The 17423-nt window shown below is 42.2% G+C and overlaps 1 protein-coding gene across 1 annotated transcript in view; it reads right to left on the bottom strand.

Moving 5' to 3' along the window:
- LOC109286873 (putative ferric-chelate reductase 1) overlaps positions 1 to 17423 on the bottom strand; it is a 61063-nt gene that overhangs the window by 42565 nt on the left and 1075 nt on the right. Inside the window, 6 exon segments of the mRNA XM_019501675.1 lie at positions 1413 to 1514; positions 4439 to 4624; positions 8204 to 8288; positions 8664 to 8755; positions 10113 to 10249; positions 14246 to 14444. Of these exon segments, the coding sequence (XP_019357220.1) occupies positions 1413 to 1514; positions 4439 to 4624; positions 8204 to 8288; positions 8664 to 8755; positions 10113 to 10249; positions 14246 to 14444 (801 nt within the window).

Genomic DNA, 17423 nt, shown 5'->3' with positions numbered 1-17423 from the left:
ACTCTCTCTCCAATCTCTCAGTCCAGATCCTCAAAGGAAACTTACAAAACTCTTCCCAGAGACGAGCCTATGAACTCCACTTCATCAACCTCCTGGATACTAAATATCATGGACTAAATATGGACATTGGATTTATGACACAACCTCCCTGACACCTGGGAAGTCAGATCTCTCTCCACTATTCATCCCCCTTCTCTCTCTCCCCACCCCCTCCAGCCTGTCTCTTACCCATTGACTCCTCAGTCTACATTTTCACTGACTGCCTGTCTTGTATGCAGACCACCCCAGGCTCTGGCTTCTTTACTTTTCATTCCATCCAGGAAGAGCACACACCAACTGCTGAAACTTCCTCAGCCTGACAAAGGGTTTTTGAACCCCAAAGCTTGCTTAATAATTGTTTTCCAACTATTTAAGTTGGTCTAATAAAAGATATCAGATTCACCCAAAGAACCTTGTCTGCCTATGTCCTTAGACCAACACGGCTACAACCTACACTCTTCTACTTTGGGGCATTTTTAAAGTCCCCAGAGACTCCAGTAGCACAGTCCAGTCTGAAAAGGGGCTGCCAGCCACACCACTGTACCCGCTTTGGATCCACCCCAGCACTGTTTGCCTTTCTTTTCTTTTTTCTGAATCTTAATTACAGCTCATTGTGGGCCTGACTCCAAAAATTTGTATCTGAGAAATTTTTGGCAGGGGGAGAAATTCCATTCTCTTCAGGGGAACTATCCATGGAAATGTGGGATTGTTTACACACACAAGGCTTGGAACTGTACACTTAAGCCAAAATGTGATTCTTCTATTCAAACATTTGTTCCCAGTGCATTAACTGTGAAATCAAGACTCAGGGCCTTATTCTTCTAAGTACTCAGTGCAGCATAAATTAAGACTGAACTCAACTGCTGTCAGTGGGTCAATTACAATACAGTTAAGAATTAACACAGGATTTATTTTTAGTAAAACAAAGAGAGTGTATTTTATTATCTTGTTGCAGAAGGTACATACAATATAGCTGTATTTTATTTAGCTTACATTTCTGATTTGCTAAATGTTTGTCGGAATACTGCTTATTTTAAGTTTAGCTGTGTAAGTCCATGAATGTGGCAAATGTTTTTTTCTGCTCCAACATCTCCCTTGGCTTCTGCATATTTCCTCTCCTCATACCAACTCAGAGTTTGGGTAAAAGCGAATGTGCATGTAAATTCAGTTCTAGAGGTTAACCCTGTTCAGAGCAGAATGATATCCTCAAGTTTTGATACTATAGTTTGGATCTGGATGATCTTATTGAACTGTCCAGAATTCAACACTGAAAAATCCACATCTCAACCCCAGCAGCCGAATAAAGCCAACTGAGCAGCAAGAAATTTGAGTTATTACACACATACATACAAATGAACCCAAAATTATTTTACCAGAGGCAAAATTTCAGGAGTAATTCGTCCAGTTGAAAAGGCATGTTGGACTTCTATCTGTCCTGCTGAATTCTTGGTGCAAATATAAATGTCATCATTCCCCTAAAAAGCAGATTTATCCATGTTGGTGATAAAGCACAAACAGAATTCTATCCTGCACTTGCATGCAGGCAAAGCTGACAGATTTTGATGAGGATTTCCAAGGCACAAGGCCATAAAACTTAACCCACATAACAGCAGTAAACCAAGCTCTTTGGCTGAGCTTTTTACAATCTCTGAAACTTCTCTTCTCCAGTTCAATTCAAGCTCTTCTACTTCAGCCTTTAGTCCTTGAGCTCCACTGAAACTGTTCCTGACACAAATCTCTAATGTGCTCTTCTAGCATGCTGGGAAGCAGTACCATATGCTCATTCCTTTTGACCTGGGAGCTGTTTTGGGCACTGCTGACCATGCTATTCTTATGGAAATCTTGGCCTTCCTTATATTCCATGATGCCGTCCTGACCCCTTTTCCTCTTACCTAGTAAGGTTCTTCAGCATGTCTTTAGAAAGATCCTTATCTACTGCCCAACTTTTCTTGGAGAATTCCAGAGCTCTCTGTCCTTAGTACCCTATCTCCTCCATTACAATGAATTCAGCTATATTTTCTGTGCTAATAAGTCAGAGATCTGCATCTCTATTCCACTCTGATCCTTTCCGATATCTCCTAGTGGCTATGCAGGTGTTAACTCCAATTTAACAAGGCTAAAACAGATCTCAGTCTTCTAGAGGTGCACCGATACAGTCAATTTTCTTTATATTGGTACCTATCGGATATCAGATCGATATCGGATATCGCACTGGAAATCAACTTTTTTTGCCTGATATGGCAGATAATTTGGCCAATAAAAGCCCCGTGCACGTGCGCAGCTGCAACGCAGCACATAAGTGGCAAGGAGCACAGCCTGGCAGTGTAGAGAGCTGTGTCCAGCTGGAAAGTCTGTTGTGCTAGAAGGGGAATGGGGACGGAAGGGGCATGGGGGGAGCAGTCAAGGCCTCTGTGGTGAGGGGGGGAGTGGGGCTGGGGCTGCCCAGCCAGGGCATGGTGCAGGATGGAGCCATGGCTCATCTGGGGGGCACAGAGAGCAGGGGGCAGCTCCTGCTGCTGCATGCACCCTAGGAGGGCATGGGGGGTGGGGGGGGTGAGCCCCCGGATCTGTGTGCAGGGTGTGGGCGGGCTACAGCTGCAGGCTGGGGCCACGTGAGGCTCTTCCCAGTGGGGACTGGGCTGCGCTCAGGGTGCGCAGCGGCAGTGCTGGGAGGGAGGTTACAGGGGGGGCAGGGGGAGGCTGCAGCCCACGGTGGGCACTTCCAGTTTCACTTTACCTTACAAGCTGGCATGTTGGTTAGTAGAGCTTGCCGGCTTGTAAGATGCCAGATAGCGCAGCTTTTACTGTATATCTAAATCTTGTATATTTTCTCCCTAACCTCTCTAAGATAGCCAACAACCAAAACTCAAATCTCCTCACATATCGATTACTGCAACTTCTCTGTCCTTGGCAGTTCCATCCTACTCGTCCTCATTCAGAATACCGCTACAAAGATCATCTTCTCAGAGCTCACTGCTTCAATCCTCTCTTTGCATTCCTTCTACATAGGCTCTCTCCTTCTCGATCACAAAGATAAGCTACTTGTGTTCACTTTCAAGGCCCTTCAAAGCCTACTGTTACCTTACCTATCATCTCTCATCTACTGAGATAATGACTGTTGCCTCCACTGAGCCTGAGGGCAGCCTCCAACATCCATTTACAGATGCAGATTTGGGGGGGTGTAGTGGAATGGCCACACCCTGCCCTTGCCCCTAGTTTGCCACCGAGGGCATCCATTCAGTCACTGGATGCATGATCAGGGAGCTCTTCCGTGCCATCACATCTTTTTTGCCATCCTGGATCTGCTACTACCCATCTGTTAAATTTTTAAGTTACAACCTTTCTGCTTTTTCTCGTCTTTGGCAGGAGTTCCCTATAAATATTCACAACAGTTAGTTATTGTCTATCTTGAAGACTTGTTTTTCATGATGCCTACAAAAAATTTAACAATAGTGAGGTTGCTTGTGTGCTGAGACCACTGCCTTGGCTGAACAACACTATCCCATTGTTTCTTTGTACTCTGCAGTCTATTTCTATTTGTTGTCTCTTGTCTTATACTAGGACTGTAAACTCTATTATTCAGCTATATCATCTGCAGATAGCTTTGCTTTTCATTTATAAATACAGATTTAGGAGCCTAATATTTTTATATGTCATATACTCATATTTAGAGACTAAATCCATATTTAGTCCAGTCAACTCAGTGGGAGCTATATGGAATTCAGCTCTTTTGAAAACCTGTCTACTGGATCCAAATTGAGCAAAAATACTTGACCACATTCCTCTAGTGCCTTGATGAAATGGAGTCTTACTAAGCTGCTTAATTTTTAGGTTCCTGTTTTTAGGTCTTGTCCTGACCATCTTTGACCTACAGATGATATTCATAATACGATGCATTAAGAAAAAACGGAAAATTTATTGGAATTTACCAGATCAAGGATACAGTGTTACATCATCAGCACAGGATATGTGCAGAGATAATAAAATTCAGTAAATAAGGGACATCATTTACTTATGGGGGGGGCAATATATTGTATTTTGTATATCTCATTCAAATTGACTGCAAAGTGCACATGCAGAATCTTGTAACAGTAGTAAAAAAAAAACAGAGGGAGAAAACAATAAAAGAAACTGAAGCTGGTAACCCATGCCAATTAAATGGAATTTGATTCGTGTATGGCACTGTAGTATTATAACAATATCATGTTATACAGTGTACTGTGGCCTTTAAAAATCAATATCTTTGCAAGTTTTGCTAAACCTAATGGAATTTTGTTTCTGCACAGGTCCTCTTATTCACTTCCTTGTAAGCACCGAATAGTTTGGTGCAAAGTATTTGTAAATTCCATAACATAACTGTATTGCTTTTTCACAGGTGTTTTCAGTGATAGTATCTTACCATTTCCGTGTCATTGGAAAACCCAATGGATATGTATCCATCAGACAGGCCACTCATTTCAAATTTAAAAGCATCTCCACCTTCTGCCTCAGAAGACATGAAATAACAGCTTGGATCATCTGAATTACACCCAGCAGGGCTGCTGAAACAGAACTTCTTTGTGCCACAACCCACATGTCCAGAAGTCTGGAAATTACAACAGCATGAAAGCCACTGTAAGTTAATTAAGCAGTATTTTCTAAATGAGACCATGTTTTCCTATGTATATATGAAACCAAAACTTTGTTTTCAACTCCTCAGCCCTTAGAAATAGGGCTGTGAGAGTTAATTTTTTGATTCAGCTGTCAGAAAAGAAGAAATTTTGGTTTGACCAAAAAAAAATTTAAAAAATTAAAAAGAATTGATCTTTTCCTTCATTAAAATGATAACTAAAAATGAAGCTAAACACTTATATTGAACAAAATGCTCAATTTAATCCAAAATAAAAGATTTCATTTTCAGCTGCTTGTCCAAAAGGAAGGAGGGGAAAACAGCCCCCCTCTTATTCAATCACTCTGTGGTTAGAACATGCACTCAGGGTGCGTGTACATGAGACATTTACTGCAGAGCAGACTAATTAGCTCCACAGTAAAGCATCAGCATACATGTGAGGTGCTATTAGGGCACAGTGAAATAATTAACTCTGCCATAGGATAATACTGCCCAATACAAGTACTATCCTATGGCAGTTATTTACTCCACTGCAACACATGTGTATACTTAGGCTGATTGGGGCTGGCTGAGGCATGAGGGTGCTACAGTGCAGGGACGCCTGCTGGCTAGCCCTGCACTGCAGCACTCTTGTGCCCCAGCCAACCCCTTCACAGCACACCGAGCTTGGTCAGAGCAGCTTCAGGCTGGCAGGCTGACCCTGGGCCCCCCTGCCAGCCGGGGCTGCTCTGCCCTGGCTCAGTGTGCTGCGGTCCCAGGCACACATGTAAATGCTCTGCCTGGGAGCAATACACTCTGGCATGAACTGCACCCGAGTTTATTGCAGTGAATACATTTCACAGGTAGATGTGCCAAAGGTGTGGAAGACCTGGGCTCAGTTCACGTCTCTACCTATGGAGTTGTGAGTTCCAGTCTCACACCTCCCTGTGAAATGTACTACCACTGTAAGTAGCAGAGTATTCTGCAGTAGGTATGCTCTCATTCCTTCCTGTTCCACTTTGCATGGGATAATTAAATATTCATTGAGCTAACTTGAGAGATTTTAAATCCCAGAGGTTATGGTACTCTCACCCAGGAAGTGGGACACCGGGGCAATAGTTTAATTTAATTATTTATTAAAATGTTGATGTGTATCAAGAGGACAGACCAAGAAAATTCTGTTTTAAAATATCTGTATCCTGGTGCTTAGGGTATTTTTGTGGGAGGAAAGAGATATGAGTTCAAAACCTGTCAGGCAAGAGAGACTTGAACCTCAGTCTTCCATATCCTGAATGACTGCCTTAACCACTGATCTGTGAATAAAAGGGGCTGAGGAAGATTGTTGCCTTGAATTCCCCTAGTTTTGTCTATAATAAGAGCCAATGCTTATTTTAAATTAATAATTTTGTCTTTGTGAAAGAATCATGTACACCGGGAAAGTATATTGCTAAGAACAATATTACTCAAACAAACAAATCAAAAGATGTTCTGGTTGGTTACTATAGACTGCTAATGAGCATAGCAGGCTGGAAAACAGAATTTCCATCTCCTGAAAATGTGAAAACCTCAAAATATTTCACAGAAAAAGAATCAATTAAAAATACTGCAACCTCACTAAAGCAGTGTTTCTCAACACAAAAAGTCGTCACACTGGGCAGCTGCAGAGTGTGCCAAAAAGGCCCATTGAAAAATACTTCTTCCAAACCCTCAAAGTGATGAAAACTGTATTGGACTTAACAGCACAAAGTGGTCTGTAATGGACAGGGATAGAGACCTGTGCTCTAAGTAGGGGTGCACTGATAGAGGTTTTTTTGGCCAATACCGACGGCTATGAATGATGTTTAATGAGACATACCAGCTGATACCAATCTGATTGCTAATATGCAGCTGGGCAACTTGGAAAGCAGCGTCCAGCTGGTAAGTCTATTGTTGGGGAAGGGGCAAGGGGGAAGGGAAGAGATGTGTGTGGGGGGGCAAATTGAGGCCCCCGCAGTGAGGGAGGTAGTGGGGCTACAGTAGGGCATGGGAAGGAAATGCAAGTGGCTCATCCAGGGGCTGCAGGGGAAGGGGCAGGTCTCGCTGCTGCACGCACCCTGGGAGAGCATGGAGGACATTTGCCTCCAGATCTGCACACCCTGGGAGGGCAGGGAGGGCTGGGGCAGTGCTGGGCTCTTCCCAGTGGTGGGGCTTGGCCAGGCTGCACTTGGGGCAGGTGGCTGTGCCACTGTGAGGAGGGTTATGGAGGTGGGGAGGGGCTGCAGCCACCCCAGAATTCACTGTAGTCTCCCTGCCCAGTGCCACTGCCACCCACCTTGACCACAGCCCAGCCCAGCCCAGCCCTGCCCTCCCTCTGGGAAGAGCCCAGCGCTACCCCAACCTCAGCCCGCAGTGGCACCCCACCTTCGCTCCACGGGCAGATGCAGGGGCACACGCCCCCCATGCCCTCCCAGGGTGCCTGCAGTGCCAGGAGCTGCCCCTCCTCCCTGCATCACCTGGACGAGCTGCTCGTGGCTCTGTCCTTCATCCCGCCCTGGCAGTACAGCCCCTGCTCTTGCCTCAGCCCCGCTCCCTCCCTCACTGTGGGGGCCTCACTCTTTACCCCCATGGCCCTTCCCTTTCCTCCCCACCCGAACAGACTTACCAGCTGGACCCAGCTACTCTCCACACCACTGGGCTATTCTCCTGGCCATCTGCATGCTGTGCTGTGGCTGCGTGCATGCACAGGGCATGTACTGACACATCAGCCAAAAAAAGCCAACTGCCGATATGTCAAATTTCCTTGTATCGGTGTCGATCCAATATGGGACTGATGTATCAGTGCACCTTTAGCTGTAAGTCAGTGCTTCTCAACCCGTGGGACATGACCCAAAAGCGGGTTCCAAGAATATATGAAAGGGAACAAACTTAAGAAATAGATAGGAGAAAAATGTGGAAAACTGTGGCTTTTACCTTGCAGGCTGTCAGAATTCCTGGTTGCCCCCACCCCAATCCTCCTTACCCCTCATGCCCATGCCCTGCCCCGCACACTGGGGAGCTGGGTCCTGGGGGAGGGGAGCAGTGGGTCAGGTATGAGAGGCACTGGGTCAGGACTGGCCATCGATATTTACAAATGGGTCCTGGTACAAAAAAGGTTGAGAACCACTGTTCTAAGTAACATCTAATAGGGTGGGAAGGATTCAATCCTGGACTTTGCTTATTAGCTCCTTATGAGACACCTATAGCATCATGCTTTCTTGAATTAAAAAACTGACAAATGTAGCCAAACTCAAAAGCAGTGCTATAATATCTGCAATTCTCATTTGAGGAAAGAAATGATGATAAAATCAGGCCATTTACAATGGGCCATAAGCAAAATTAGAAACAAACAAACCATCCCAACACCCAAAACTTAATTTATATTCAGTTTATTTAATTACAAAACATGAGATAGAGCTTAGTCCCATTAATACTGTTCAATCCAAGCCATCTTTGAAAAAATACCATGAATTCTATTTTTTTCAGAAGCTTATTTAACTTGGTTACTCATATGTTTATGAAACAATCCATTCACAACTGTACTTAAATTAAACAACTTACCACAGGAGGGGGGTGGCTAGAAGATATAAGAGTTTGGCTTTTGACATCAGTCCAAAATACATTCAAACTCTGAACAACAGTTGCTCTGGAAAGAAAAAGTGATCAGTGAAGTACATTTTTGGGACATGTTCTGACAAGACAGGAGATGCACCTCATATAGGTTAGTGTTTGTTATGGAACAGCTCATATAGATAGCAGCATGCGCCTTTAGAGATAAAAAATGGGATTATATTTTAAGAATACCTTCTGGGAAAACTACTTACGAGCCAAGATAAGACTAAGAAGCATCTCTCTCATTTAGCTAATGTATCTTAAAAATATATATGTTTAAAGTTAAATAAGTACTCTAAGGTACAAGAATGATTGATGGTTCTTAAAACATTTTCATAATACCACTCAGAATGAATTCATGTCCATTTCTTCATGAAACATTGGTATGTTAAAGCAACCAAAAATGTACCTGAACTCAACATTTCCTATGTCTGCGGGTGCTACCCAAATTGCTCTTATAATTTTCTTACTTCCAGGGTTTGTTTGACTCAGAGAAGAATTCTGCAATTACAAAGGGAAAAAAAATCAAATGCTGACATAAAAGCTATGCACTTTCCCCCTTAAAACAACAAGAGGTCCTCATCTCACTAAAGCAGCGATCCAGGATATTATCCGGTTAGAGCTGACTGACTTTATTAGCTTTCACTTGGCCTTTCATTTCAAGCCAACTATTCCTTCTGCACAATGCAGTTTTATTACTTTGCATCCACAGCTGCAATTATAAAAATTTTATTCACCCTGCAAATAAGAGGACAGGCAATCTCCCCTGAAATCACTGAATTGCTGTATGGCCAGCAGTGGTTATGATGGAAAGTAACTGCAACCCTCTCAACCAGCCAAGGAAAAAGATTCTGCATCAGTGTCCAACAGATCTTTGCCCCAGTAGCCAGCTAAATTCTCCAGTAGTGCTCTGAGTTTTTCACCTGGCATCCCAGATGAAAAGAGTTCTTTTCTGAATGGAGGTCAAAGCACCAGATTACTAAAACAATTAGCTATATACATAACTGTGCATTTTCATAGAAATAACAAATATTACATGGTTTATTTTAAGGATATCTGAATTGTCAAGAAAAAAACAAAACCAACACCCCTCACCCCTGACCTCAGCTTGGTCTCAGAATCCAGGATAATTTAGCAAAAGCTGGCAGTTAGAACAACGTAAGAACACTTGATCCAGAAATTACTGATACCGGCAACTCCTGCTTAGCCTTCTTAATTGGTTCTGGAAAAAATGAGCACTAAGCAAAAGAACATTAAAAGCAAAACCCATTTTCCCATAGGGTTTAATGTAAATAAATATAATTCGTTCCACACCACCTGCTGGCCCAGGCCCTGCTGCTCTTGGCAAGGCATCGGCTCCTCTTGGCCTCATAGTTCCGCCGATGGTTCCTGCTGGCCCACACCTGCTTCCACCAGCCCCAGCCACCCCACCTGCCTGGCCTGAGTTGGGGACCTGCCTACCCAGGGATTAACAGTGAAAAGGCAGCAGGGCTCCAGCCAGGGAAGCTTGGGCTGGTGTCTGCACTCCGCAGGTGGGTGTGTCACGGGAGCAGAACAGGTCACAGGCTGCAGCCTAGGGACAGGGGGTCTCCGTGGGCTTGGCCCCACTGTGGCCTCAGGTGGGAGACGCTGCACACGTCCTTGAGCGCTGACTTGAACTGGCCCAGGCCCCGCATATGACGAAGTAAGATTCTTTCAGCTGTCTGTACCTCACCTCCACAGAAAGCATGAGAAACCTGAGATTATATCCAATAGCATGAGTAACTGCAGAAATAAGACGTTTGCCATTCTTCTTCTGTAATCTCAGTAAAATAGTTTAATAAGAGTCAGACAAACTTTTAAAAATGAAACCACTTACCAGAATTTTGTTACACAAAAGACCTTGTGTGTTCGCATCTATAACGTGGAAAGTACCAACAGCAACATCTCCAAGGATTGTTCGTGTCTGTAGCAAAAATCCTTTAAAGCTAAAGCTGTCGTTTGCCTGCAGAGTCACTGGGAGAAATATGTTATGTTACTTAAACTATTTTGCTGTTCTCAAACATGTTACTTCATGCCACTTACTAACAACATGAGAACAGATAATTATAGCATCATTAACTTTCATATTACTAAAGACTGAAACAACGGATAAAAGAATTTGAAGCATGCTTTAAATGACACCTCAGAGATTTTTTGTATCCAAAACAAAGAAGCAGAAGGGCAAATAGACATTCATATTACAGAATTGAGATCTCTGGCATCTTTGGAGGATAAAAAGATTCCCTAATTAGAGACAGGGCTGTTTGTCGGGAAACATGATTCCAGCTTACAGCAGAGGTTGTTGAGAGAAAGAAATGCAGCCCAAGAGAAATGCATCCAAACAGCAAGACCAATGTAATTGTCCAGGCAAAGGATCTAACTTATGACAGGCTCTAGTGCAGAGCCAACACACAGGCTAATAACTTGGACAGAAACATTATTGAATATTCAGGATCACAGACACAGGATGCAAAAGACAGGACATCTATGACCCAATTCTGCAGCGACCAGGCAAAGAAAATTATATGCATGGTAAATGAGGGTGCCAAGACTTCCAAAGAGGAATATAATATTCGCTGCTTGTGAAGTTAAGAACATGTTCTGGTAACCAGCCACTTGACAACCTGTGCCTCATCTTTGGGTAAGTATTCCTTTATACAAATGCCTGGCAACATCAACTGGTTTCAACGGTTGTCCCAAGTAAATTGAAAGTCAGTAGAGGAACTCCTACATGTAAACACTGTTGAAAGGAAGAAAGATCAAAGAGAAGGTAATCTGAGACTATGATGCCAAGCTAAAACAACCCTAAAGATATTCCAGGAGTGGAATATTAGTAAATGCGATATGAATGCAAACAAATTGAAGTGGAAGAGAATGCAAGTCTCCCACATCAGATAGCTATTGACTTCTGAGGGCCAGCCACTGATCTCAGAGGGCCATTAAGTTAATGCTAAGGCCATGATATTACATGCACTGGAAGTAAGTACATTGAATCCTGAAATACAAAACTCTTGGTTCATAGGTGATACCTTTTATTAGACCAACTAAAATATCAACAAAAGTTCTTTCTTTGCAAGCTTTCAGACACCCTTCTTCAGGCTCAGGAGAAATCAAAGACTGTAAAGTTCTCTTATGTAGAAAATAAACTTCATTTTTTGCACAGGGGAAGCTGCGGCTGGATGTATATTCCCCTGGGTCAATGAAAGTCCCTTTGTGTGAGTTGCTCTTTGATGTGCAGATCAGGCTGTTTTTTTTCCTGAAGATGTCAGAGATCTGAAGTAGGCAGGGAGGTACAGAAATATTTCTTTCTTGTTTAGCAATGAAGTTTATTTTTCCAAAAATGGCTAAAATATGATATTTTCCAAAACAGATCATTGAATCCTGAAGCACTTGAAATTCAGCACCATACAGATAGATCAACCTTCTTCTCTGCCCCCATGCCCTAGAGCAGCAGTTCTCAACCTTTTGCACTTTATGTCCCACCTACGTAAGGTCAAAAAATCCTGGTCCCATTGGTCCACGGGGGAGGGGGGGGGTCTCCCAGAGGATTGAAGTGTGTAAAAGCAAAACAGGAAGTCCCACTGTGGCACTTCCGGTTTTGCCACCACAACCTGAGTCCTACCTAGGCATGTCCCACTGGTTAAGAAACCCTGCCATAGAGCACTTCAAAACAGCTGCGAAGTCATAGAGCATCACTGCATTCCAGCCAGGGTTTATGGAAGTTCCTGAGATCATCTGAGCACACAGGAAAGCAAGAACTTGGTGGCTATCCCATGCTGCTGGGAGTGTGTGTAGCAGACCACTGTGGGATGCAGGAGGGCCACTGGAGCCAACAAACGTTTCAGGAAGCACTTCAAGGACGTTCCTCATTTTTAAAGATTTGAGCCATCTTAAGTGCTTCATCAGTCATGTACATGTGTACACTCATTCTCTAGAGTACTTTGAAGGTATTTGGAGCACTTCAAAAAGCACGACTGTCCAGAGGCCTGATATCAAAAGTTATGAAGAGAATCCCCCAATTTATCCAAATAATCAACTTTCGTTCCAGAATCTGTGAGCACTTATCAGAAACAGTTAATCACTGAGACAGTTAACATACGACGTAGAATGAAAATGGTCAGAAAACCAAAAATGCATGCCCAAAAGAATAAAGGAAATTGTAACTAAAGCACTAGTCCTAAAGTACTCTAACTCTAAAGCTATGCATGCACATTCATTTGTAGCACTACAAAATACATCACCAACAAAATAAAACTAACAGAACAAAGGCAGCAACCAAATAAAAGCAGATCCCCATCAATATCAATGCCACAAACAAAAGTGAGAGACTGGTTCAAAGGCAGCTTACTTGAAACCTGTAAATAGAGACTTGCCTAACATGCAGTGATAAAGCAATTACCATGGCTTGGTTACAGCCCGAAGAACTGATTTTGTGGTCATTTCACAGCAGCCCCACCCCTCGGGATGAGGGGGCAGCCACCATCTTGACTTCTGGCTGCCCTTTGAAAAGCCTAGCCCCTTGACACTGATTGGCAGAGAAACACAAAGGGGGCAGCCACCATCTTGGTTGCTGCCCTTTGTGCCACCTCACCAGCTGGTACCTTCCTTCCCAAGGCAGGTTGCAAGGCTGGGTCACAGCAACAGTGAGAACTGCTGGTTCCTGCTGGGAAGCCAGCATTTTTATTTATTTATTTTCCTGGGATTTATGATTTCCTAGAGAGTCATAGCCAATGTCATTTTTCACAGAGATCACTGTTATTCATGGTTTCTGCATAAATCACAAAACTGTGATTTAAGTAGGTCCCTACCTATAAGGCTGCAGTGGACCTTTGGTAAAGAGCATATCTTTAAAGCTTCATACCAGTAATCCCTGGCTCCAGGAAGTCAGAAAAGGCTTGCAGAGAAGATGCAGCAATAGAAATTATTAAAAGGAAAGATAGAAAGCATATTTAGAAATTAGAGGGAGGAATAAGGTTGTAGGAGAGAAGGACCTGCAGAAGGCAGGCTGCATATGTGCAGCTAGCAATGGTAGATAAAGTTGCAGCATCTCCATAGACAGTTCTCTTAATAAAGAACTGGTTTATTTGTACAGGTGTGGAATCCTTTCATATTATTACCCAGCACATGGTACAAAAAACACTGAGGGCACTCCCCTGTGAATACTCTTAGGACTTCATCTGGCACCTGTGTTACTAGAATTCAGAACGTAAAACCACTAAAGGAGATTGCTCTCACTGAAGTACAACACATTTAGTTTTTATGCAGCATGTTGCATAAAAAAAATAGCCATTAAGATGAAACCAAGAGTCTCTCTGTCTCTCTACTTTGGATAACAAATTTTGTTTTGTTCATTCCAACCCTATTCTTCTGGGATTGGCTGTTTTGGTGACTTGACAAAAGAGGCAAAGGAGAAAACTTGAAGGCACCAATCCCAGAAACACCCATGTAACTTTTAACTTCATTATTTAGTCCTCAGAATCAAAGGAACTATTATCTATACAAATGCAGAAGTTGATAAGGCTGGGATCTAAGATTTTAAATGGCAACTGTTGATCCTCCTGGATTATGGTGTACGCATGAAGGCCATCCAGACCTTCAATGCATATGCCTGGGCAGGAATTTTTGGAGGAGTGGAGGCTGCCCAGACCTTCCATACTCCCTTTAGGGCACTGAGACAGAATCCAGAGACCAGACTGACTCCAGATGTTTGGTGCCTCCACGACTGTAGTTGTATGTGTGTGTCTGGAAATCGAACCCAGGTCTCCTATGTGGTAGACAAGGATTCTACCACTGAATCACAGGGGACTCCAAGATTTTAAATAATATTAAACAAATCCACTCTTACATGTTCACATGGTTGGGATAAAATAAACTTCTTGCATATTTAAAAGGACAATATAACTTATCTTTTAAAAATTATTTTCATTTAGATCACTTGGAAACAACCCAAATCACTCAGTTCTGGTTTACCTATGATCCTGTCTCCAGGACCAAAGGAGGTGTTGGATACAGAGATATAGTAAGGTGCTGAGGTGGTCTGTGGAACAGAGCTACCATGTCCTGGTAGCACAGAATCACAAGCTGAGGTGACTCCTCCATTTGGAAAACCAAGAACTTCTCCAGAAAATACGCCACAAAAAAGTAAGAGCCAGAAAGCCCAAACTTCCATCTGCAGGGGAAAAGCAAACAATTATAAAACACGGGTACTTAAAAATCTACTTGTACATCAAGATTCTCATTGCAATAAGTAAGAATTTTGGGTACGTCTGGCCCACTCTTTTCTAATTCAAATAATTAAGATTTTCATATTCAGTAAAAAATTAAATATCATTGAATATATCAAATATCTCCAAGGTAGAATGATGAGACTTCTGTTCATCCTAATGAAGACAAACTGGGAAACAAAAGATTATTTTAATAGATTAAAATTATGATTGATTCAAAAGGAAATATATACAGGAAGAAATGATACTAATATATACATCTGTTGAACCAAGATCTATATATAAACTAGATATTCCATTTCCAAAGCGATCTCAATAACTACTCTTCATACTATATGCATGTGCTCAAGCAACACTGAGTATAATAAATATTCCCTCAATTTTGTCCAAAAACATCCAGGAAACAACTGAAATGGACCCAGGAAAATGGGGCCAGATAAACAATTGAGACATTTCACTATCACCTTAGTTCAAATACAGATTAGCATTTCTTTGAAGAAGGAATTTTCTGCCTTTTTCAATTTGAGAAGAAACTTAATTTAAAATATGTGCTTCTCTTGATACCAAGTAGTTTAAGTTTTACATATAAATGTTCTTTGGAAAACAATGATTACAGCACACATTTTATTCATGGAAGCAGGAATCTTAAAAAGGTACTATGTGCTTTCTGAGCAAGCTGTTTTTCACTAAAGCAATGGACTGCATGACTGATTACTAAAGAGCACGCTCCCCTCCTCCATTTTTTGCTCATAGCTTTCATTATTCTATGTGTTTTAATCCCAGCCCTGTAATTTCTGATCCATTTTTGCCCCTATACCTGAAATTTAAAACCAACTTTTGTGCTTGTTTAAATCAAAAAACAAACCCCACCCTCAAATTTATTTCTATTAAAGCTCTTTTCAATAAGGCTCCATTTGTCTAGTATGCTCTGCACTACAATTTAAATGACCCTAAAATGGCATCTGTATCATAAAGAATATACTTTGGGATTTTTTTTTAATTTCCTTTGCCTATCTTCCCAACTCTCACTTTTCCAATAAGTTTGAATTTTCGACATCTAGTTTCCACTTGCATGCCCATCAATAGGCTCTCTCTTTTGACAGCTCAAAATCACCACTCTTATAAACCCTTCATTAGTTCAAACTAGCTTTATGCCTTCTCTTTGCAAGATAACGAGAACACAAGCTGAAGTTCCTGCTGGGTATCCATACACCAGAGTCCCAGTGCTAGTTCTGATAAAATCTGTAGGTTGCCTCCAGAGTGTAACTCTGTCACAAGTGCCTCAATCTATTCCCCGCCCCCGTTTAATGCGTCAAAATTCTTCACGCTAGAATGTCAGCTTATTCACTTACTAAAAATGCTTGTCATTAGAAAAAAAAGTGAATTCTTATTGATTAAAAACTTCCTTATTTTATATTTTCTCAGATCAGACTAGCCAGTCTTGAATCAAAATGCTAATTTGTAATGTGCAATATTAGCAGCATTTCCTCTTCCAAACTGCTGCCAAGCATCAGACAGACAAAGCTGGTACCATATACTCAATTCAAACAGGCTAAGGACAGACACTGCATTTGCCCCTGGACAAATTGTGCCTGTGTTTATCCCAAATGGAAACATGCTGGGATTGGCACGTACACACATTACCCCTTCAATCAAGATTTAGTGAGTGACTGAATGAACTGCCGCTTTTCTGTCATTGATTCAATGATGCAATCCTAAGATAAACATTTAGATGTACTTTGCAATATTCTGGGATAAACTGTTAGTACTTCTTATCCAATGAACCTTTTCAGGATTTATCCCAGCACAATGAACCTGACTGTCTGAACCATAACACTTTATTACGGGATAAAATGGTTTATCCCGGGACAAATGCAATGTCTCTTTGTGGCCACAGTTTCTTCCTCTGAGAGCAAGGCAGCTATCTAAACTCACCATCAACAAAACCTTCATACCAAAACAGTCCATCATGTATTCTTCATCCTAGTGTAGTCACTCCCCAGAAAAAGCCATGTGTCCCCATCTATAAAATGGATTTATGATACTCACCTCTCTTTGTAAAATACACACTGTAAATTAGGAAGATAAGTACTATCTAGGAACTATACTGTTTATTATTAATGTAATATTGTGCTATTTATGACAAGACATTGAAAGGACTTTTATAGAAGATAAATTGCACCAACAGAATAGCAAAGGTGAGAGCATTCAGGCTTATTAATTCCTAAACAGCAGGTATGCATGGAGGAGGCCAGATGAGATGGGAAGGTGGTGTACTACTCAAACATACATAGCCATACACAACCAGTACCAGGAAACAAGTCATTGATTGCCACAGGGCTATAGGCAGTGCAGGCCTATGGTGAAGGGAGGAGGTAGTCCTTAGCAAAGCAGTAAACTGTAATAGGTTCAGTATAGCTGAGGCATTGCACAGTAACATGACCAAGTTTTCTGCTGTCAAAGGAAACAATACCGTGCATGTGTTGACAGAGATGTAAATGAGACATGAAGACTCAGCATCAGCTTAAGGTCAATCCATTAACAACTAATACTTTTTAGGAGCTCAGTTTTTCCCTGTCAGTTTTTCTTCCACAATGATTTTCCCACCACTTGTTTCCCGTAATCTCGCTTTATTGGAACTTGCCTTGTGTGAAATTCCAGTTACTAAACTGAACAGCAAAGAAATTTGTACGACTCATGTTATAGTATATTAAGGAAATGTAATATGTATTAGGTCAGGGGTTGTCAACTGTGTATCCCTGCAGGTACTTTGAAAGGTTCCAGAGGGTACACAGGGGCGGGTGGAAATGAAGTGCTGTCACCCCACACCACTGCTTCACAGGAGCAGGGCCAGGGTGGGGCGAGAGCAGGGCCACAGATGCCACGCTGTCGCCGGTCACCACCTGCCCGCTCGCTGCCCTCCC

This window comes from Gavialis gangeticus, unplaced genomic scaffold, assembly GCF_001723915.1.
Source record: "Gavialis gangeticus isolate Ggan-Ray unplaced genomic scaffold, GavGan_comp1, whole genome shotgun sequence".
NCBI lineage: Eukaryota > Metazoa > Chordata > Crocodylia > Gavialidae > Gavialis > Gavialis gangeticus.
This window is presented reverse-complemented; position numbering and strand designations above follow the sequence as displayed.